The sequence below is a fragment of the Manacus candei genome, unplaced genomic scaffold (assembly GCF_025592945.1).
Source record: "Manacus candei isolate 608988 ecotype Guabito, Panama unplaced genomic scaffold, ASM2559294v1 h1tg000014l, whole genome shotgun sequence".
Classification (NCBI taxonomy): Eukaryota; Metazoa; Chordata; class Aves; order Passeriformes; family Pipridae; genus Manacus; species Manacus candei.
Window position 1 is genome coordinate 82,757,318 of NW_026138062.1, and position 22,413 is coordinate 82,779,730.

Consider the following 22,413-nt stretch of genomic DNA (forward strand, 5'->3'; position numbering starts at 1 on the left):
AAAACCCACAAACAAACAAACAAAAAACCACACAAAAAACACAACACAAAAACAACTAACCAACCAAGCAAAAAAAAAGGCCAAAAAACCCCAAATGAATTAACACACTCCCCCCAAAAAAAACCAGAAAACACACAACAAAACCCGAAAAACAAAAAAAACCAAACAAACAGAACAAAAAATCCCAAAGCAGAACAAAAGCAAAAAAAAACCCAAAACAAACCAAAAAAACCACACACAAAAAAATCCACAAAAAACCAACCAAACAAAAACCAAACAGCCAAACAAAAAAAACCAAACCAACAACAACAACAAAAGTCCAAACTAAAGAAACATAAAGGTCAGGAACTGTAGTGACAGGACAAGATGTAATGGGTAGAAATTAAGAGGGGAAATTCAGGTTACACCCATTAGGTAGAAATTCTTTACTGTGACTGTGGTGGGACACTGGCCCAGGTTCCCCGGGAGGTGGTGCACGCCCCAACTCCGACGGTGTCCAAAGCCAAGCTTGGATGGTGCCTTGACCAACCTGCTCTAGTGCGAAGTGTCTCGAACCACGGGAGTTGAGACTAGACGGTTTTTCCAGTCCTCCCAACCCATGATTCCATGGCAAGACCGCAGGGGGCGGGGGGCCCTTCCCCTGCCCTGCTCCTGCCCTGCCCCTGCCCCTGCCCTGCCCCTGCCCTGCCCCTGCCCCTGCCCTGCCCCGCTGTGCCGCCGGGGGTGCGGCCATGCGGCTGCGGGCGCTGGTGCCGCGGAGGACAGCGGGGCAGGGGAGCGGAGGGCCGGGACAGGTGAGCGATGGGCCGGGACAGGTGAGCGGAGGGCCGGGACAGGTGAGCGATGGGCCGACAGGGCCAGGGCAGGGGAGCAGGGGAGCAGGGGAGCAGGGCAGCAGGGCAGCAGGGCAGCAGGGCAGCAGGGCAGCAGGGCAGCAGGGGAGCAGGGCAGCAGGGCAGCAGGGCAGCAGGGCAGCAGGGCAGCAGGGCAGCAGGGCAGCAGGGGAGCAGGGCAGCAGGGCAGCAGGGCAGCAGGGCAGCAGGGCAGCAGTGACCCCGGGCGCGCCGGGGCCCGGCAGGCGGAAGCGCGGCGGGAGCGGCGCTCGGCCTCTTCCTGCGCGGCGGGACTGGGGGAGCGGCCCTGTTTGCGATCCCTCCTCCGAACCAGCGGGGGCATCCCGGGTTTTCTTGCCTTGTACGGAAAGCTGCTGGTGCCCAGCCTTGCCGTCTGTGCCGAGCCCGGGATGATCTTTCACGGGAGGGAAGCCCCGGCCCCGCTGCCGCGCTCGGTGCCGGGTGAAGGAACCGGGAGGCAAGAGGAGTAGCTCCGAACTTAGTCCTTCGGGTTCTGCCTTCCGTCAGCTGGGCCTGTTCCATGGGGATCGTCAGGAAGCTGCTGGGTGCCGTTAAGGGGCAAAAAAATATCCAGCAAAATGTAGGTGTTTACCTTTGGGGGTTTCCTTATAGATAGCACGAGTTTACTTAGAAACCGAAAGTTCTCCCCCCCCCCCCCCTCCCTTACATGCAAAATTTAGGAGGTTAAAACCCAAAAAGTGTAGTGCTTTTGGTTAGTCCTGGAGTAGTTATTGCGGGGCTTTGCGGGTTAACTCAGCTTGTCTCCCGCAACGGTTCAAATTAATTCCATTCTTTTGGTTTACACCTTGGCAGAGCTGATCATACTGATCATAATCATACCTTGCTTATTTTGCTCCTGGTAGATCAGAGTCCCAGAAACTACTGTATTATTAGCATTATTAGTATTATTAGTGGATATGGAGGGATAGCAACAAGCTTTGATTGACTTCTTCACAGGCAGGGAAGAAGAGTGTACTCCAGCTTAACTTGTTCACTCTCTGAAATTTCTGTTACATCTTGATCACATCTCCTGTGATCTTGATATTTGAATGTCCTTAACCATGTTGAAGAATTAAGGAGGGTTTCATTTGTTTGTTTTTACTACTTTTCTTTTTTTTTTCCTTCCTTTCTCCAAAGCTGGAAAGTAAAACAAAAGGGAAACTTCAAAAGCAAATTTGTCGAGTTATTCTGGATCACTTTGACAAGCAGTACACGGCAGAACTGGGAAATGCATGGAGCAGTGTCAGGTCTGTTGTTTTGGGGAGGTGGGGAAGGGAGGAGAGAGGAATTGATATTAATGGCTGTCTCTTAATTTGGGCCTTGATCACACCGCTGCTAAAGAACATTCCTTGAAATGAAAAATCATGCTCAGAGTCTTAGAAACCATGTAATTCCTCTGAGTGCCCTCTTTGGTTTATCCTCTTTGAATTAAAAAGTAATTTAAATTAAATGCCTTCATTGTTGTTTGTTTTTTTTAATATATCTATTAAAAAGCATAGGTGTATAGCTTCAGTTTAATTGAATCAACTTAAAAACTCTCTTAGTTTGGATCAGTGTTTTCTCTGCTTTAGGCAGTGGATACTTCTGAGGAGTATTTTTTGAGACCAAATGAAAAATTGCTAAGAGGAATTCAAATGGAAAAGGGGGGAAATCCATGCGAAATAGACCTGAAAAAGTGAACTGGAGAGCAAACAAGCATGTTTCTACCACATAAGCACTGCTTTCTGACTGTCTTCCAGGAATATCTATTGCTTTAAGTTTTTCTGGCCCGGTGTTTGCAGAACATAAAATGTAAAAAAGAAAAACTGTAAAAACTGCATATTACAGTGTTGGCCAGAATGGCCTTCGCAAAGGTGACGTGATTCTTTTTGCTGTGATATTTGCAGCTCATATTGCAGTCGTTCTTTGCCCCCAGGGAAGTAAGTAGGAAGTAGATGGAAAGAACATTATGCTTCATCATGTATATCTTTTGCAGTCATTTATTAGAGTTAAGAAAAATGGAGAACATCTTGTCTCTGAAGAAATTAAGTGTTTCAAATGCAATAATTAGAAAAAATGGTGTCTTGATTCCCTATTAAAATTATTTTCCTGTGTACTCTTCTTAATCATATCTAACGAAAATGTTTTAATTTCTGATTACACCAGGATCATCCAGTGGTGAGACTGTAAGTAAAGGGTTTCTTGGAAACGATAACTTGACTTATTTGTCAGGTTATTAAGTAGCTTTTCCTTTTTTCCCTGTAGAGATGTCCTCACGTCCCCATTGTGCTGGCAGCACTCCATTCTGCTGAACAGGTTCAGCCCATGCACTGAGCTGGAGAACAGCTTGTGTGTGCAGGGGTATCACCCTGCCTTCCAAGGAGGTTTGCCCTATCTTCCAGCAGCATTGAAGTGCTACATCAGGAGAACTCCTGGGAGATTCCCTGCTCAGAAACATCAGGCTGGTAAACTGAAGGAGTATTACCTGCTGAATGCGGCGTCGCTGCTGCCGGTGCTGGCCTTGGAAGTGAAGGATGGGGAGAATGTTTTGGATCTCTGTGCTGCACCTGGGGGTAAATCAGTGGCTATCCTGCAGTGTGCCTGTCCAGGTAATGTATCCAGGTGCTGATCACTGGCACTGTGTCTGTTTTCAATACATGATTCAGGCTGGGGGCAAAAAGCCCAAAAAACAATAGTTGTTCCACGCTGTTTAATAAAATTTTTATGAACTCGGTTTACCTAAAAGAGGATGAGAAATACAGTAGTCACTTAACTATGAGTTACTTTTGTCCATCAGTCTGCAGTAGAATAGCTCTGTGGTTTTCTTCTCTGCTGGTTCCCTTATTGGTACTTCTCCAGAAGTTATTTAAAGTCACGTATATTTGTTGCCACAGGGATGAAAGTAATCTGCAATTTTGGAATACTTCTTTTTTTCTTTTCCTCTGCTATCTGTTTGGCCAATGCTGTGCAAATATTGTCAATGAATTTAAGTGTACTGATGTAAAACAGAGCATAACAAATTAAATGGGCAAGTTATAGGCAGAGGGAGAGAGGTTATAGTGAGGAATTGCTCTGTATCAGGATTTAATAAGCTCTGTGTCTGAAGCCACCTAGATGTTAGAGAAGGACTCTAATCACACTTTAGAAGGCAACAGCAAGCAGCAGCTCTGTTCTTCTGGGCCAGGGAGTTAAAGCAAGTTGCGATTACTGTTTCCACGTTTATGTGTTAGTTTGGGTAATAATTGTCTCAAAGTGGTCACAGCACCTTATGCTCTTGTTGAAACCATTACTTGATTACAACTGATTTTCCCTCCATATTGTAGAGGAATCAGGTGATGCTAATGAAGTAAATTAAATAGGAATTGTCCTTTCAAAAGGTTTAAAAAAAACCAACCCACTTTTACCCCCTGGCTGCTTCTGGAGAGACCAATTTGTTGCTGAGAATGTAAGGAATTTAATTCTTAATATACCTCAGTGAATGCTAAGATGTACCGTCTGTGGCAAACCTGTTGTAGGACAACTTGAGGAGACATGAAAATAGAAATTTTATAAAATTAGAAACCAGGAATAAGAGGAAGAGTATCATTCTGTGTTTCTGGTATGAGTATGATGTTGAGGACCAAGAATCGGAATGGGAACGATTCCAGAAATGGAAAAATATGTACAGCGATTGAAGGGACTTTATGATGCAGGCTTTACAGTTATTATGTATACACACATTGGATGTTCCCCCAGAATTTGTATCTTCCGGGCGTGTCCCGGCCTGTCCACCTCCCTGCTCCTCTGTTTCTCTGCCCATTGGCTGGAGAAGCTGCAGACAGGAGACAGCCCCCGTTTGCCCTTTCCTCCCCTGGTTCCTCCTGCATTCCTCCCCTTGTGCCGTGTCCCTATCCTGGCTTGTCCCCCCGCCTGTCTGTCTCCTGCTCTATCCTGGCTTGTCCCCCCGCCTGTCTGTCTCCTGCTCTATCCTGGCTTGTCCCCCCACCTGTCTGTCTCCTGCTCTATCCTGGCTTGTCCCCCTGCCTGTCTGTCTCCTGCTCTATCCTGGCTTGTCCCCCCACCTGTCTGTCTCCTGCTCTATCCTGGCTTGTCCCCCCGCCTGTCTGTCTCCTGCTCTATCCTGGCTTGTCCCCCCACCTGTCTGTCTCCTGCTCTGCCCTGTGTTCTGGCCCTTTCCCTCCGGAGCTGATAAAAACGGCGTGCACGCTGGAATTAGCTCTCTACCTGCGTGCCACCTTTGTGTCCCGGGCCCGTGCTGTGCCATGGTCCCGTCCCCCCCTTTTCAGACTGTGGCAGTACAAGACCAGGGGGTCACTATTCGGAAGTGGTAACTACTCTGACTACACTGTTAAAAGTAAGGCTTCTGTTAAAACACTTCTAGCTTAAATTTCAAATAAATAAGGGGTTGGACTGCTGGGCTTAGGATACATGAAACTGATGCTTTATTTATTTCAAAAGTAATTAAATAATAAGGGGTGTGTACTTCTGTGGTGGTTTGAAAAACCTTTTCTCTGAGGCAGTAATGGTTTGCCCCACTGATAATCCAATCAATAGTCCACGTGCGCCCTACGGGAATTACACACCCACAGAAACGGAAGAGAAGGGGGTGAAGATAGTTTAGAAGGTAGGTAGCCATGATCTGAGCCACGAGGAGGCAGGGGGGCAGTGAGCCCCTCTGGGGGCCAAGGGCCCCCAGCCAAGGCAGAGGAGACCCAGTATAGTGTCAAAGCTGGACCAGGTCCCGTAATCAAGAGCTGGAAGAGTTCCCTTTCTGTCAGCAGCAGCAGAAGACACTGAAAGCAGCAGTGGAGCAGTCCTGAACAGAGACAACAGTGGCTGAAAGCCAAAAGGCAGCCAGGAGCAGCGAGATAACGTGAAGCTGAAAGACGCAGAGATGTTCCTGCAGGAGGGAGAGCTGGCAACAAAGCAGAGGAAAACTCAACAGAGCTGGTTTGGGGTAAGACTGTATTATTTTCCCAAAAAACAGAGACTCTCTGAAGAGGAGGGGTGGACTTCCAAACCCTTAGGGAGTCCCAAAATGCAGCAGCAGCTGGAGAGAGGGAGAAAGGAGCTGAAAACCCGGAGTTGTCCTGAGAGTTGAGCCAGGACAGAATGCAGAGGAGGTGGCCGTGCCCTCTGCTGCTGTTGCTGCTGCTTCTATCATGCTGGAGAGCTGAGACAGAGCAAAAGAGCATTGGTAAGACTGAACTGAAAGCTGCCTTCAATGTTCTAACCTAAGAGGAGTGAGGATCTACAAGGAAATCCCCCGAAGGCTCGGGCTTGGGGTTGAAATTTCCACAAAGTAAGAACAAAAATCCTGACTGCTATACTTGAATTTGCTGCCTCAGGAAAATGAAGGACACTAACCAGTGCCACAAAAAAAACTGAAATGAAGGAACTGTGGCCTGAGAAGTGACAGAAAGACTTTTTTCTTCTTGGACTTTTATTGAAGAAGAGGAGAAATTTAATTTAATGTAAATATATATGTGGGTGTAAATAAACCTTTGTAAATATTTTCCCCTTCCCCCAATAATGAATGGCTGTGTTTTGTCTGAAAACTCTCCACATGGGGTGAAAAAGATATCAAGTCCATACCATCACTAAACCCTCTCACAGGGGCACACTGTGGGAGGGGAGGCTTGAACTTAAAAATTAGATTCTTGGGAGTTTCAAACCACCACAACTTCATTTAGACAGTGGCTCAAGGAGCCCAGAAAGGCACTCAGCCCTAGTCTTTGGATACGGGTTGTGATTAAACGAATTTGTTTTGCTGTAGAAATCTATTGCTACAGAAGCATTTGTCTGTAAATATTTATGGCTTGCTCTGTAGAAGCATGTTGAAATTTAGGTTTATAAAAATACAGTAGCATTCTAAAAAGTGCAGTAACAGGCTTATAAGGTGTTAGCTCTGAGTTAGTCATGGCAAAGCAGTAGAACTTCTAAAATCGGTCTAACTCCTTATGTTTGTAAAAATAGAAAAAAAACGTAAAGACTTATTTCTTTTGTCTTTTTTTTTTTAAATTTTCCAAGGTCAGTTTCACTGCAATGAATATGATGATTTGAGGGCAAGATGGTTGGAAGAGACCATAGAATCCTTCATCCCACGACCTTTGATTAACTCCATAATGGTCTCCAAACTGGATGGCAGACACATTGGAGATCTTAAGCCTGAATTATATGACAAGGTAACGTTATTATTAGCAAATTGTATTTCTCCATTCTGATTCTTTTTCTTCCTACTGTCTTTTTAATTTTTTTTTCTGACCCCCACAAAAATATCTGACCTATCAAGGGGAACAAATCATGTACAGGATATGCAGAGCCACAGAAAACATTTTATGAATATGAAGCCTGTTGTGCATTTTTTCATGTGTTAGGTGATGTTATCCATTCAGCCTTGGTAGTGAATTCTGAAGACCTTGTAGCTGTATTAGTTTGCATGATGTGTAATTAGGAAGGGCAAGGGAACAAGTGAGAGCTGCTTAGGTAGAGTTTACTTTTGGAGTACTTATTTCTTACTTCCTCACCTGATAACTCAATTAAAAACATCTCAAAATAGCAGTTGGATCATTTCACTCCTGAAAATGGAAAATAAAAAGGGTGTTTATAAGTATTTGCAGAAGTAAGTTGAATAGATTTTTAGCACATGGTGTTCAGAAAGTGAGTATCTTTATTATGAATGATCTTATTTGCTTTTATTGTGTAGGTACTGGTTGATACTCCTTGTTCAAATGATAGAAGTTGGCTTTTCTCTTCTGATATTCATCAAGCTACACTCAGGGTGATCCAAAGGAAGGAATTATCATGTTTACAATTCCAGCTTCTGAGGTGAGAAATAAAAAAGAAAGCTATTCAAGTAGTTTTTTATAATGAATAAAAATTACCAGGAGGGACACAAGATTTTTCATTGTTTAATGAAGAAAACCATGATTCACCATGTGAAAATTAAGTGAAGAATATGTAGTTGTGCTGCTTTTTAGAATATACAGTGAATCTGGGTTAATATGAGTGTGGAAATCTGGGGGGGGTGAGATCAGCAGTGAGCCCCAAGTCCTCTACTACCCTACTGATGTCATGGCCGGGCTTTGTGAACGAAGATTTGGGAAGGGCTCTACCCACATTTGTTACAAACACGCTGGTGGCTAAAAAGGCCAATACGAGATAGACCCGTCTGGTTGCAAAAGGCACAGCAGAAAGACTCCTTAGGTGGTAAATTCTGCAAGACACGAATCTTTCTGCGTTGTCTTTTCTCCTCAAGGGTGATCCTGTGTGCTTTCTCAAAAGCATCAGCAGTGTTGTAGATGGTGTGTCTGCAGACCTCCCTATTGGAGGCCAGAGTAGACCAGTTATGGTGATCAATATGGCCAAGGCTGAGATGTTGTTTCAGGCAGTCCTTGTATCTTCTCTTCGGGGCTCCTCTCTTGCAGCAGCCAGTGGCAAGTTCACCACAGAGCACGATCTTAGGGAGGGGGTGGTTGGTCCTTCATCCTGGAGACGTGCCCTGCCCAGCACAGCTGTGTTCTCAGCAACATGGCCTCAATGCTTGTGACTGCTGCCTGTTCTAGAACAGATGGATTGGTCACATCATCTGACCAGTGGATGTTCAGGATTGTTCGGAGGCAGCGTCGATGGAAGCGTTCCAGGAGTCGCAGGTGGTGGCTGTAGATGACCCAGGATTCAGATCCATATGAGAGAGTAGTCAGCACTATGGCTCTGTAAACACTGATCTTGGTACTTTTCTTCAGGTGTTTATTTCGCCAAACTCTTTTATGGAGTTTTCCAAAAGCACTGTATGCCTTTGCTAACCTGTTGTCTATCTCCCCGTCAATCTCACCATCTGAGGAGATGAGGCTACCTGGGTAATTAAACTGCTGGACTGATTTGAGCTCTGATTGACCAATGGTGATGTGGGGATGATGGGGGACTTCCTGAGGTGCAGGTCGATGGAGAACTTCCATCTTCTTTAAGCTGACTTCCAGCCCAAAGAGCTCAGCAGCGTTGCAAAGCAGGATGTTAAACGCTGCAGAGCTGCTTCTGTGTGGGCAACAAGGGCAGCGTCATCAGCGTAAACCCTACAGTTGTCTTAACTCACTTGTTCAAATATATGCCCATTTTCAGATGACTCACAACAGTCTAGTACAATGTCAAAATATTTTTGGTGTCACAACTAAAATGGTTTTGGATTTATTCCACAACTGAAGCAAAAGCAGACATAATTTGTAATAGTGGGGGGTTTTTTACCTGTCAGTGAAAGCAGTCTATACACCTACCAAGCTGGACATTCTTCTCCAAAATCCTTTTGTTCTTATTGTTATTCTCTCACAGAATTATCCCTTACGGTTCTTTATTATTTATTAGTCTTTTTGATGACTGAGCTGTAAGTCAGGGCTGGTTACCAACCATCGCTGTGGTCATTGGTCAACACTACTTCAGAATTTGCTTCTGAGCTCTTTATATGGAGAAATTGAGTCCACTACTGTACATTTTTACGTGAGGCTTGAATTTAATACGCAGCTGACTATTTGTAGTTGATATGGTTTGAAGCTGGCTCTCTGCCAAGTCTCCAAACCTTACCACAAGAAGTCCCTTCTCCCCGCAAAACCTCAGGGAGAAGAGGGAAAAAAAACAACCAAGAAAACCAAAACGAGAGAGAGACAGCTAAAGCAATATATATATAAATATATTTACACTTATGTTACAGTTATATACAATTGAAATATATATACAATTTCACAAGGGAAAGGGAAGGGGGAAGGGAAAAGGAACAAAACCAAAATAAAATATATATATATATATATATATATATATATATATCCCAATCAGTAGCCCGAGATCTAGCAACTAAAAGAGTTAGCAAAGAAATATCTCACTGCTCTCCTTGGGACAACAGAAAGTCGCTCTGGAACGATCGCCGGCAACCTCTGTGTCCCAAGGTCAGCAAGGCCTGACCAGGCCTCGCTCCCCAACAATGACAGACCCAACAACAGGGAACCTGCACCTCCAAGCCACCAGAAGGAAAGAGAGCAAAGGCCTTTCCTCCTTTCTTCTTATAGCCTGGCTTACGTAAAAATCGTAGGGAATACCGGGTAAATCTGGACCCTTCCTTGGTTACAAACTGGTCACCAAGGAAGGCCTAGACCAAACTACCACAGTAGTACAGAAAGACTCCTGATTCTAATCAATAGAGTAGAAAAAATAAAACAGTGTGAGGTTTGGTGAGGGAGAGAGGATTGTTTGTTTATTTTTATGAACATCCACCCAAAAATCCAAATCAAGGCTGTCATGCATTACACATTTTAATGATACCAGCCATAGGCTGGCATGTGGGAAGCATTTATAACTCCACGGTTTTTCTCTTTGGGATTAAAAAAAAGACTTCTCAATAGAACCTTCTAAACTTGAATGTTATTTGCAAAGTAACAGTCACACCTGAAGTTCATCTGTCAAAGCAAATTGAGGGAAAAATAACATATTGCAAACAAAAGAAACAAAGTTTTTATGGAAAGTTCCCATTGCAGCAGTTGAAGATAGTTTTGCATGCGTTCCTGTTGAAAAAAGCCTAGCAGAAGCCTGTGATTTATAACAGAAATATGAGTATCTTATTGCAGTAATGCATCATGTCACCCATTTCCCTTGAAGAAATCAATCACATTTAAAACACTGACCTGTTTCTGTTTTCCCTTTTCAATACCTGACATACAAAATCCAATTTGTGAACCTGTACCAAAAGAAAGCATATATCATGCAGAGAAATTTTGAGAATTTGTATAAATCATTCCAGATTGTAGTCCTGGAGAACTCATGACAGCAGGAACCTTGTTTTTTAAAAAAAGATACGTTCCTGCCAGCCCAAATCAGATTTAATTGAATTATTCCTAAATCAAGAGAAAGCTTTCTGTTGAAAATATATTTTACTCTTGCAACAGTAATAAGAATTAGATTGTGAAGGACAAAATAGTTTTGGTATGTAAATTGTAGTAAAAGGATGGTAATTTCAATCTTATTGCTCAACATAGGTCTGAGTAGTTCTGTAGGTCAATCAATCTATTGCTGTGTGCCCTTGATTTTTGGGGTTTTTTTTTTGGTCTTTTAAAATATTTTGGAGCATTTGAAATAAATGGTTAATTTCAAGAGGTAGGTATTATAAGGGTTACTGGGTAAAATATTTGATGTATAGTTGTCCACTGTATTGTTACTGTTCTTTTTACATGGTCACTTTAGAATGAATTCGCAATACTAAAGATGTCTCAGATCCCACATGAAAGGGTAAATGATAAAACAAGATCAGAAAAGGCTAAACATGACAAGAGCATTAAAAGTTTAGCAAAACTAAAACGGTGGAATGCAACTCTATTCAAGTTTGGGTAGGGTCCATAATTGTAAATTAAAAAAATTGAGTTTGAATCCCATCTCAGATACTTCCAGTAATATTTGGAAGGGCTGAACTTAACATTCATCTGGCTTTTGACATGACTCAGCTCACGCAGGGCTGTACTGGTTTATGGATTCAGGTTCCCTGGTGCTTTATGCTCCCAGGCGTTTCTCACCTTGATTCCTGTATCTGCAAAAGAAAAACAAGTCTAAGGCTGAATCCCAACAATTTTATTGAGGGTACTGTTAGAAGTATATTACAAGAGCATGGGGTGACAGGACAAGGGGGAATGGTTTAAGACTGAAAGAGAGTAGGTTTAGATTGGATATTAGGAAACAATCCTTTACTGTGAGTGTGGTAAGGCCCTGGAACAGGTTGCCAAGAGAAGCTGTGGCTACCTCATCCCTGGAAGTGTTCAAAGCCAGGCTGGACAGGGCTTGGAGCAACCTGGGATAGTGGAAGGTGCCCCTGCCCATGGCAGGGGGTGGAACTGAATGGGCTTTAAGGTCCCTTCCATCCCAAAACGTTCCATGATTCTATGAAATGTTGTGTGATTTGAAGACAAAACTTGAAGTATAAGAACCAAGCATTATTTCAGCTTAGCAGTAGTATTAAGAATAACATACAAATGAGAAGAATGAAATCAAAGTGGGGTTCTATTTGTATTTCTATCAAGCAACACTCAGCCTAAAATTTGAGATTCCCTTCTTCTGAATTAAAGAAATGCTTAACTTGTAATCTGGTTTTCTTGATCTGTTTGGGGGGGGGGAAGCTGGGGCATCAAAGAGAAAAGTGAAGGAAGGAAGTAGGGTTTGCAATAGGGTGTAATTATTTAAGTGAATAGATGCTTCAGAGAAGGAAGATCTGGAAGAAGTGTTGAAACTGCTGCAACAACCTTCCTACTCCAGTCTGAATGAAATCTGAAATGTAAATAAGTGGCATAAATGTTGAACAGCAGATTTTATAAGCACTGAGGGCACCACTGACTTGTAATGATTGTTAGTACCAAAACCAGAGCATCCCTGCTGAGTGCTATAATCCAAGAACTGCAAATCTTATTATTTGGAGTGTTCATGCAGAAAACAAATTGCAAAGTAAGGAAGGAATAGTCATTTCCTGATGCTAAATGCTAGCATACAGTGGTTCCCAAAAGTGACTTTCCCAGCATTATCAGGTCTCAGACAGAAATTAAATGTTAGGGCTAAGCTTGAATACCTAATAATGTAATGGTTAAACTTATGAGTGTGTCTGTGAGACCACATCACTGATTTTCACATACCAGAGAAAACAGCAGCTTTTAACTGCAAGTTTGTTTATTTGTGTCCGATGTTTTCACAAAATTTTTTTGTGATGAGGTTTCATAGAATATGTACAATTTGTTAAAAAAAAAGAGTCTTTTTCACATAGTAGTAAATACTGTGATTTACTGGAAAAATCATGATATTTCTTTTCCCTCATTCAGTGCCATCTGTATTTTCACTGAAATGTAGAGTTTCCCACATGCATCTAGAAGAGGAATTGTGTACTCTTAGTTGTGGGGGGGTTAAAATAAATGGTTTCTGATTTTAAGAACTTAAGCCTTTGGCAACATCCTGAGAGCAACTTACAGATTAAGTTGCTCATAAAATGTTGAAAACGAAGTTTATTGGATGTATAAATAACTGCATGAATAAACAAATAAGCCACCCAATGGCTAGTCAGTTGTTTTTGGGATCACATATTTAAGTTTAGACACGAATTTTGCTTTAATTCCACCTTCAGTCCTTTTTGTGTGTGTGTGTTTCAGAAGCAGTAAGGAAAACCTCTAACCCTGAAGCTGGGGCAGGGTTGGCTTTAAAAGTCTTTCATTCTCCCTTCTGTATCTGAGAAGGTTCTGCTTGGGCTCTGTATGTTTTTCTTCTTGTAAATAATAAGTTTAATTTGGGAAGAGAGATGGACCTGTGAGAGTGTATAAGTTAAGAAGGTACTTCTAGGATGAGGAAATGGCAGAAGAATCGAAGGTTTGTCACAGTGGACTACATTTGGGGGATTTCATTGTTTGGTTTAGGATTTTTTGGTGCCTGTGTCTACTTCTACTTATAGTTCAGTTTAATTCAGAAGAATTCAGTTCATTTTCATGATTTTCCTGTTGCTACTGTGTTTTTCTGAGCTGCAATGTCTCTCTGCAGTAGCAAAGCTTAGAGGAGCAGAGGAGTAGGTGCTCGGAGTGTGGAGAGAGTACTTGAACTTTCTCTTGTGCACCTCTTTCACTGCCCATCACAAAATATTAAAAAAAAAAACAAAAAACAAAAAAAAATGGTATTTTGACACAGGAGGAATTTCTTTGTCATTTTGGCTTTGTTTGAAGAAATAAAAGCAAAATCTTTAACATGCACATCATGTTACCACAAAGTATCTGGACTCTTGTAAGAGGAAAAAGGTAACGTGGGTATCTTTAGTTAATAAAAAGTATTAGAATTGAGGATAAAAGCAAATTACAGAACAGATAAGATTGGAAGGGACATCCCAGAGCACATGGCAAGATTGTGTCCTTGAGATGCATTTGTTCTCAAATCGCTTCTAAAAAGGTCGGCATTTTTTATTCTGATAAGACATTATCTGGCATATTGAGTAGAAATACATCTTAGCTGCCAAAAGATGGCACTGTTGAAGTGTTGTAATATTTTAAAATTGCCCTAAAAAATATGTAAGCTTTTTACTTTAATACTGAAAATACTGAAAATAGTTGGGTGATTAACATAATTAATACTGATCCTTCCAATGGCATGCAACACAAACCCAAGCACGGGACGAGTAGGCTGGACATGCAGGTGGTAGCTATAGTGTGAAATATATGTATTTTTCTGCCCATTTTTACAAGGGTGTTTGAAACACCAAGACTTTTAGAATGAAAAAGTCAGCCCCTCATGTCTAATTTTCTGTAAGTGGGAAAAATCCTCTTTTTAGGTTCTGGCTAACTACATTTTAGTGGCATAAAAGAGTTTTCTGGACTTAGAATTCTGGCTCTAGCATGGTCTTTTTTTCCCTGAGATATTAAACAATAATACTGTTCTGTTTTCCCTAATTTAGTAAATCTTGAGAAATAAACAAAAAAAAAGCTTTAAATTAATGTGTTTCTTTTAAAAGTCTTATCTGTTACTCTTGTAATACAGGGGGTTAGGATAGATTAATCCATCTTTTGTACCTCTCACCTCCACAGTACAATATCTGCCATTGAACTTGTACCCAGAGACACACCCTGCAAAAACACAATGTATTGCTAATACTTTGGGGGGTTATTTGTTTATCTGTTTGGCTTTATTGTTGTAAAACCTCATTTAGAATGAGGAGGAGAGCAATCTGCACCTGTTAACTTGTTTCACAGAACTTCCTGAATGGGATGGACATCAGCCCCCCTTTTTGTTTGGATTACAGATGGGTCTTCTGCTGAAGTGCTGGAAAGATTTAAAGGTGAATTTGGTGGCTATAAATTGATAATGGGAGGAGTTCAAAGCAAGTGTGGAGAAGCATCAGGAAGTTTTTGCAGAATGATGTGCCAGTGAATCTCACTCTTATCGTGCAGGTTTCCAGCTATTGTAATTCCAAACTGTTGATTAGAAAATGTCATTAAAATTTCAGACCCTTTGCTATCACTAAAGCCTAAGTTGCGATATGCTGGTCTGTACTAAAGTTGTGTTCAGCACCCCAGAAAACAGTTGACTAAATCAAAAATGGTTGTAGGGAAAGGTGAACAAGTCAGGAGGTTCCAGGAAAAGTTTCCAGTGCTTTTAATGTGTGTTCTCATGTTTCTCCATATGAAGCTTGAAACCTTGCAGTACTAGTGCCTGTAAACATGTAAAATTCATGACAGTAAATATGTGTACCTGAAATAAAATGATGAAGTTAAGTATCATCTATATTTAAGCTGAAAGTTTTAGTTATTTAATGAACATGAATGACATCTGTACTAGTAAGAGAAAAATAACTGCAGATTAACTACCTTTAGCTAATGTGTTTTACTTTTAAACAAGGTATTATAATAGGAGGAAAGTGAAAAAGTACTTCAGGGTCATTTGCCCTGGCATCTTTTTTAATCATGCTAGATTTGAAACCTGGTTTTGGAAGTTACAAAGTACCCTATAGCAGGTACTAAATTTCTTAAACTAAGAATTGCGCTTTAAGTAAGGATTTGGGGCATAATCAAGATTCCCAGTGAAAGAGGAATCTTACATCCTTAGATGGTGGAGTTATAGTAGCAGTGGTGGGTTCTGTTTCATGTCCAGCCTATCCCTTGGATGCGCTTGTTTCTCTCCACTGATTAGAGAGGAAGGCTGGTTCCTTAAATTTATTTGGACAAATTCCCTTATGACTGAATTCTCTGTCATGCTGATGAGGAGAGGACCAAACTCCCTGAATCTGCTCGCCCAGTGGAGTCTCACTCTGTGACTTTCAGCCTGGCACTTCTTCACTTTGAACTTTGCAGCTCAGTGCAGGTTTATCAAAAGCTAAGTATGGCTTCATCAGGGCTGACTTTGAGCACAGGCACTGAAACAAGTGTTGCTGGACTTGACAAGATGGATAGATACATTGATTAACCTTGCAGTGGAAAGTAATTCTCCTCAGATATTTTAGTTCACGATTTAGGTTCAGAATAAAGACACCTGCAGTGAGCAGGCCAACCTTTTTGGGTCATGTGCCAGTGCAGATTCACCAGATGAGGAGGCTTAGACAAGTTTTGATGTGAGATTTTCAAGCTTGCATTCAGAGGCCTGTGCTGCTCTGGTGGACTCAGTTGTAGGAGCATGGTGCCTTTGAAAATTGCTTTCATATGGCTATATGTTACTTTCTGTATGGTAAGTAAAGGACACTTACCAAGTCTCCAGGCTTTTAACCCTGTAAGCAGTAGCTTCAACTACTTATATATATGGTAAAAGTATTTTCTCACTTGTCTAAATGCTTATATAGTTACCTGCCTTATAGGTAGGAAAGGAGTGCCATTATCTGCTTCTGTGAGTAAAATTATCAGTTGTGCTAAAAGTATATCTTGATTGTCTGGTCAGAACATTTTCAGGCATTTCTAGATACCCTCTCATGGCTTGGCACTGCTGCACACATGGAAAAGGTGTAGCTGGAGGGGAAAATTTTGTCAAAAATGAGTTATCTAACTGGATTCTGATAATAATAAGATCAGCTTAACTTTATGAGAGCCCATTTAGACTTCAGCCCTGTTCTCTTTGAGTTCTAATGTGAAAACCAGAAAGTAGGATCTGTTACATGAGTGAAAAAATGCTTTTAGATGCCAGAACAGGCATGAGGACATTAGGATTACAGCTGCTCTCTTCTGCTGTCTCAAGGTGGCAGTGTAAATGTTGTGCTATACCTGTCTGTGACAGAAACATTCTTAAACATTTTGCAGGCTTTCAAAAGCTACTCAGAGATGTGAGATAAGCTTGCAGTTTTGTGATATGTCCTACTAATTTTCAAAGTATCCTGGAATGAGTCCACTAGGCCCAGTTAAATTGAAAATATTTAGACTACCTAAGTGCAGTGTAACCTGTTTTTTACCTGTAACAGACTGAACTTGAACAGCTTACTCACTCAGGCTAAATGTGCCAGCCATCTGCTCACTCTCCACCTTTTTACTGATACAACAGAGGCATTAAACACTTATTTTTCTTACAGCATCATCAGTTGAGAGAGCTCTGTTCTTTTACTAAAACTGGAAAAGCATAAACTTCAGTAAAGTATATACTTGGCTTGCTGATTGACATACTCAAGACTCATAAAATAAATGAGGTGATGTGTATACTCCCAAGAGAAGCAGATTTAGTTTTCACCTGTCTGAAACAGTAATTTGTCCTGGTGGTTCCTTCCTATTTCGGACAGGACTTTCAGTGCAGCTTTGATCTCTGATTGGCTTTGATCCTGCTTGTGATGAAGCTTTTCTTTATTGACTCTTTTCATGAAAAGTCCCAGTTCTGTTAAAAGGGATTATGTTTTCCCCCTTATATTTTCTTCTTTCCTTTCTCAGCTGCTTTTGTTCAGAAATCACCTTTAGGAAGTTCTCAGCTTGTCTCTGGAGGAAATGCTGTTTCAATGGCATTGTATTTGTTTGTCTGGGCTTGGAATCAGACTTTCTGCATTTGGAGGCTGCTCACCTCATCTAGCTTGAAGAGTTTGTTGTTGTTTTTTGTTTGTTTTGTTTTTGTTTTTCTTCTTTTTATTTTTTCCCAGTACATTTTTTTTCTGGGGTATGAGTGTGAACACAGAATTGTCAGTAATATCTACAAATCTGTGATTATTCAGTGTCTTTCCATACAGTGTGACTATGTCATTGTGATCCATGCTTCCAGTATCCCTGCACCTCCTGCACCTCCTAAATTCCCAGTGACTCACTTGCAGTCCTCTCAGCCCTTACCTTTGTTGACTCTCTGATATTCATAAGCTAAGTAACATCATTCACTTGTTCAGATTCTCTTGCTTTTAAACAAATAGAAGGAGCAATTGTATTTTAATGTGGTATTTGCTTCAGCCCAGTAGTATCTACTTGAATATTAGCTTACAGTTCAGTCTTTGAGCCATATGTCCTTCAAGGCTCCAAAATGTATAATTTAATGGGATTTAATAGCAAATGAACCTTTATTGTAGCTTTCTCTTTTAGTAATATGGTGGTATTAGATTTGAAGAATGCTCTTCTGTGGTGCAAGATTTTGGATTTTTCTCCTTACTTTCTTAATTTGCAGTAGGTGAATATGGCTTGAATATCACTTCTAACTCTCATGGGTTATATTTTATGTTGCTGAAATAAGGACTTTGCAGATCTGCTTTAATGCAAAGTAAGCAGTTTGTTTAAACTCAGTTTCAGTGGTAAAGTGATAAAGAACCTCTGTTCCCTTCACCCACCACTCGTTATAAAGCTTTCAGGCTTTAAGCCACTATTTTGCCTTTGTTGAGTCAAAATTTGTCAACAGGTCAGTGGTGAAGGGCACATAAAGAACATATGATCCTTAGAAAATCAGGTTGAAAAGTAGGGACTCAGTGAAACCCCCAAGTCCTCTTACCTGATAAATAAGCTGCAGAATTTGCAGAAATGTTTCTAAAATTACAACCCAGTAATTAGTTCAGGCCATTAGTGCAAGTGTACATTGTGATATTTGTTCATGCAAGCAGCCAGCTCAGGATCCTGCCAACACGTTTGATGTGGTGTAACCCATTCTGTATGCACAGGTGCAGCATTTTCACAGCATGTGATTGTCTGAAAGCTGCTGTCATTCTGCAGCTCTGAATGGATGCTGCTTTATAGTTGTCACTGCTGTGTAAAAAACACCTTCAGTTAACTGAGAGTACAATAATAAATGAGAAAACAAAATTGTAGTTTCCTGTACAGTCAATTATATGCTGTTAAGACATTTTCATAGTGTTATTTTTGTCGTATTTATTTACACTCTAGATTTATAAGTCCTTACATGTTCTCCCACGCCAGAATGTCACTTTTATGTTGACTTTTTTCCCTTTTTTCTTTTTTTTTGTTGCTATTTTCAGGTCTGCTATTAAAGCACTGCGTCCTGGTGGATCCTTGGTGTATTCTACGTGCACTCTCTCAAAGGCAGAAAACAGTGATGTGATAAACCTCATCCTAAACTCCTGCAGCAATGTTATGCCTGTGGATATAAGTGAAATGGGCAGAGCTGTTTCTCAGGAATTCACTTTTCTTGATGGCTTGCAGCAGCATGAACTTCTGGTGCTTCCAGAGAGAGGGAGAGCGTGGGGTCCAATGTACGTGGCTAAATTAAAGAAAATCTAGTCCACCTGGTGCCTGTTAGCTCTTTGTAAGGAATATATGATAAATTAATATTGATTTAGAGTATAGGATGTGTATATGAACATGTTCAAGGCAACTGAATTTAGAGCTGCCTAATAAACATGTTCAAGGCAACTGAATTTAGAGCTGCCTAATAAAAAAGAAGCTAGATATTTAACTTATTTTGGCTTAAAATACTCAATGTGTCTTCTAATTTGGACTTGTGGGCCTCTGTGAAATCCTTGTGAAGTCAAGGGAGCTTTGTATTATTTTCAAGGGAATTTTATTCTAGAATAGGGCCCAATGTGGTGGAGTTTCCTGTGGGAGGCGGGTCTGAGGGGCACAGAGGATGTGCCCAGGTACAGAGCCCAAGGAGCATGCCCCAGAGTTAGTGAACTGGTTGGTTAAGAAAGTCACCTGATATGTAAGGATAAAAGGGCGTGTGAGTTTGAATAAATCCTCTTTGTCTCACCATCCACGAGGAGCATCATTCATTCCTTGTTATACAAGGGCCTAACCGCTACATATGGCGATCCGAAAGGGACAAATTTAGCTTATATTAAGCAGATATTTAGCCTGGATCAGGCATACAAGTGGTAGTTTCCGGTTATCAGGTCTATTAGTTTGACTTGGGAATCTTTAACCACAAAAAACCCTGACGTCAATAACCCGTGGTCTTAGTGGCATCTAAGAGACGGATGGTTAGTTTAGCGAGCTCGAAAAATATTAGGTAGTGCACGGAAGAAGAGAAGAAAGAGTTAAGGAAGAAGCCGAGAGGTCAGAGCAGGCAACCGGAGAGAGACGAGAGGGTCAACGCAACATCAAAGCGGGGAGTCTGACTGGGAGACTGCTCCCTGGGCGAGACGTGCCTGCAGCTCGGAGACCCGAGCCGCGGAGCACCTTAGGATCGTCAGGGAAAAGCCTGTTGGTCCCCCGAATGTCGGTCATCTGGTAAAAGCGGCATGCCGCTGCCGACGGGTTGGTTAAGAAAGTCACATGATATGTAAGGATAAAAGGGCGCGCGAGTTTGAAATAAACCTCTTTGTCTCACCATCCACGAGGAGCATCATTCATTCCTTGTTATACAAGGGCCTAACCGCAACACACAGACAAAATCAAGGGGCTCTTGGACCTGTGCAGGCTCCGAGCAGTTTTCAGCCTTCCTTAGCAGGGCATTCTCACCCTCCGAAAAGCTGAAAGGCTTTAACAGCTGGACACGCGCCTGCAGCTGTGCAGATTAATGTAGTTTCTTTTAGGAAATGAAGGGGAAGTTTTCCTGTTGGGAGCCTAAATACCGAGTCTACTCTGCTTTTTCAATCAGGTGACGAAGCTTAGGGAAGAAAAGACCAAAGGCCTCGAGGTGAGTACATTCTACCGAGTTCTGCTTTTCTGGCATCGGTTTGGGAAAATCACGTGAAATTCTAAAAAGCTTCTCTCCGTGTTTTCTAGTTGTTTTTTCAGCCTTGCTCTAAGTTTCATGTAGAAAAGGGCATAGAATTATTAGAACAGACAAACTAGACTTTCTCGGGAGAGATGGAAGAAAAGTCTGCTGATTCCAGTTCTGCTTTTCTTGTCTTCTATTAGACGTGTCATTTTCTCTCCCCTGCTGTTCAAATAGGCAGCAATTAATTCCTCTTCTGAAGAGTTTGCTGTACTAAGTGTCTGTCAAATTGATGCCTTCAACTCAAGATAGCACATACTTCTTAGTTACAAATTTCTCACAGGAGATTTTCAGGCGTGCCCATAAATCTCCTCGCTGTTTGTTTGGGAGAACAGGCTTTTCTCGTCTGTAACAGAACAGTCGTGTCATCTGCTCTGGAATGCTGGTGGCAATCTAGTCAGAAGAGGACCCCGTGCTTCACTAATTTTCCCTTTTTGTTGTTGGGGGTGACTTCTTCCCAGGCATGTTATTCTTGACCCCCCGGGGCAAACGGAGGTGTCAGTGTCAGGAGCCATCCTAACTGAGGCCCTGGGAGGTCAGTGCTTTTTGTGGGACTGGACGGTGAAGCTGTCTGTGGGAATGACCTGGCTATGGCTCAGTGTAGTCCTAATTAAGGTGTCTTTTACTCCGTGTTCCCAGGCTGCCTCTTTCCCTTCGGTCGCCGTGGGTGTGCCGGACGCCTCTGGCAGGACTAACCCTGTGGCTTTTATGTCCAACGTGCTGTGCTGTGTGTGCCTGCAGGTAAGAAAAGCTGGGAGTGCAGTCCCTCTGCTTTGGTTGCTGTGTCTCTTTGGGAGTGATTTTGGAGGGGAATCCCAGAGCGATTTGGTTTGAAGGGGACCTTTAAAGGGCACCCTGCCTTCCATGGGCAGGGGCACCTTCCACTCATCCCCGGCTGGATGCTCCAAGTCCCATCCAGCCTGGCCTGGAACACTTCCAGGGATCCAGGGGCAGCCTCGGCTTCCCTGTACAGTGTGCTCTGATAGCTCTCCACTGTCATCAGGAAAAATTTTGTCAGCATGTTTTGTTCGACGATGGTAAGCAGGACCTGGGTGAAAATGACATTCTGTTAGGTGCAGAGGGAAATAATTCTCCTTTGAAGTCAAATGTATTCAGATTTGCACGAGTCTTGTGTGCCTTATGTTTGAATTGCTTTCTATTGTAGGCAGTTGTTTTAAATTAAACTTTTATTTTGTGTCTCCCCCCTCAGCATCCTGTACGAGACAAAGCTACCTTTCCTCGTGGGAACGGACTGGCCGGGCTTTGGCAATCTGGCCCCTCGAAAGACTGAAGTGACCTCTTCCAACAGGGGAAGACTGAAGCAAGGGGTGCCAGGAAGAACTGGAGTCTCTGGAGAATAAAAGCTGGAAGCGTGCCCCCGAAGTCCCCAGCCCCGGGTGGTCGGTGGTCTGACTTGCACGGACCGGTGGCCTTGGCCAGGAGCGGTCCTGCCGGCCTGTAATTTGAATTTCCTGCCCAGGCTGTAATTTGAATTTCCACTGGGTGCTGGCAAAGCCCCCCTGGGGGTGAGCCCCGGTGCCTGGCAGGAGCGGAGCGGGCTTGCGGGGCCCTCCTGGCAGGCGTTGTGTTTAAGGGAAGGGCAGGGGAGCCTTTCTGTGGCCCAGAGGAGCTGCAGTGTTCTTTCTTCCTCTCTGGAGGACTAAGAACTAAAAAAAATAAAAACCAAACGAGAAAGAAAAGAAAATGAAAAATAAAGAGAATAAAAAAATTGGGAAATAAAGAAGGAAATAGAAAAATACAGAAGAAAATTAAAGGAAAAAATAAAAGCGAGCAAACTAAGAAGGCAATAAAATAACAAGTGAAATGAAAGAGAAATACAACTCTTCTTGGGCACCCCGGGGTTTACTCCGCGTCCCGCCCTCCACCCCATCACTTGGGGGTCCCCCTAAAGTGTGCGAAGGGGACCCCAAAAGGTGGGCGGGGGAACCCCAGGGAGCCGAAAAGGCAGCGGAGGGGGAGCGGCGAA

General features: G+C 42.4%; 1 protein-coding gene across 5 annotated transcripts; it reads left to right on the forward strand.

Moving 5' to 3' along the window:
- Nucleotides 1–617: 617 nt before the first annotated feature.
- On the forward strand, nucleotides 618–21,808 carry NSUN3 (NOP2/Sun RNA methyltransferase 3). 5 transcript variants are annotated; one of them, XR_007903322.1, is made up of 9 exons: nucleotides 618–836; nucleotides 1,992–2,101; nucleotides 3,099–3,442; nucleotides 6,864–7,018; nucleotides 7,540–7,661; nucleotides 18,727–18,960; nucleotides 20,307–20,345; nucleotides 21,066–21,167; nucleotides 21,637–21,808. XR_007903322.1 is itself a non-coding variant. In XM_051780248.1 (6 exons), the coding sequence occupies exons 1-6, from the start codon at nucleotides 732–734 to the stop codon at nucleotides 18,986–18,988; spliced, it is 1,098 nt and encodes a 365-aa protein (XP_051636208.1). In that variant the 5' UTR covers nucleotides 618–731; the 3' UTR covers nucleotides 18,989–19,464. The 5 variants fall into 5 exon arrangements, 4 of the variants coding, with proteins under 4 accessions (XP_051636208.1, XP_051636209.1, XP_051636210.1 ...); XM_051780248.1 differs by lacking the exons at nucleotides 20,307–20,345; nucleotides 21,066–21,167; nucleotides 21,637–21,808 and having other exon boundaries at nucleotides 18,727–19,464; XM_051780249.1 differs by lacking the exons at nucleotides 20,307–20,345; nucleotides 21,066–21,167; nucleotides 21,637–21,808 and having other exon boundaries at nucleotides 618–815; nucleotides 18,727–19,464.
- Nucleotides 21,809–22,413: the final 605 nt, after the last annotated feature.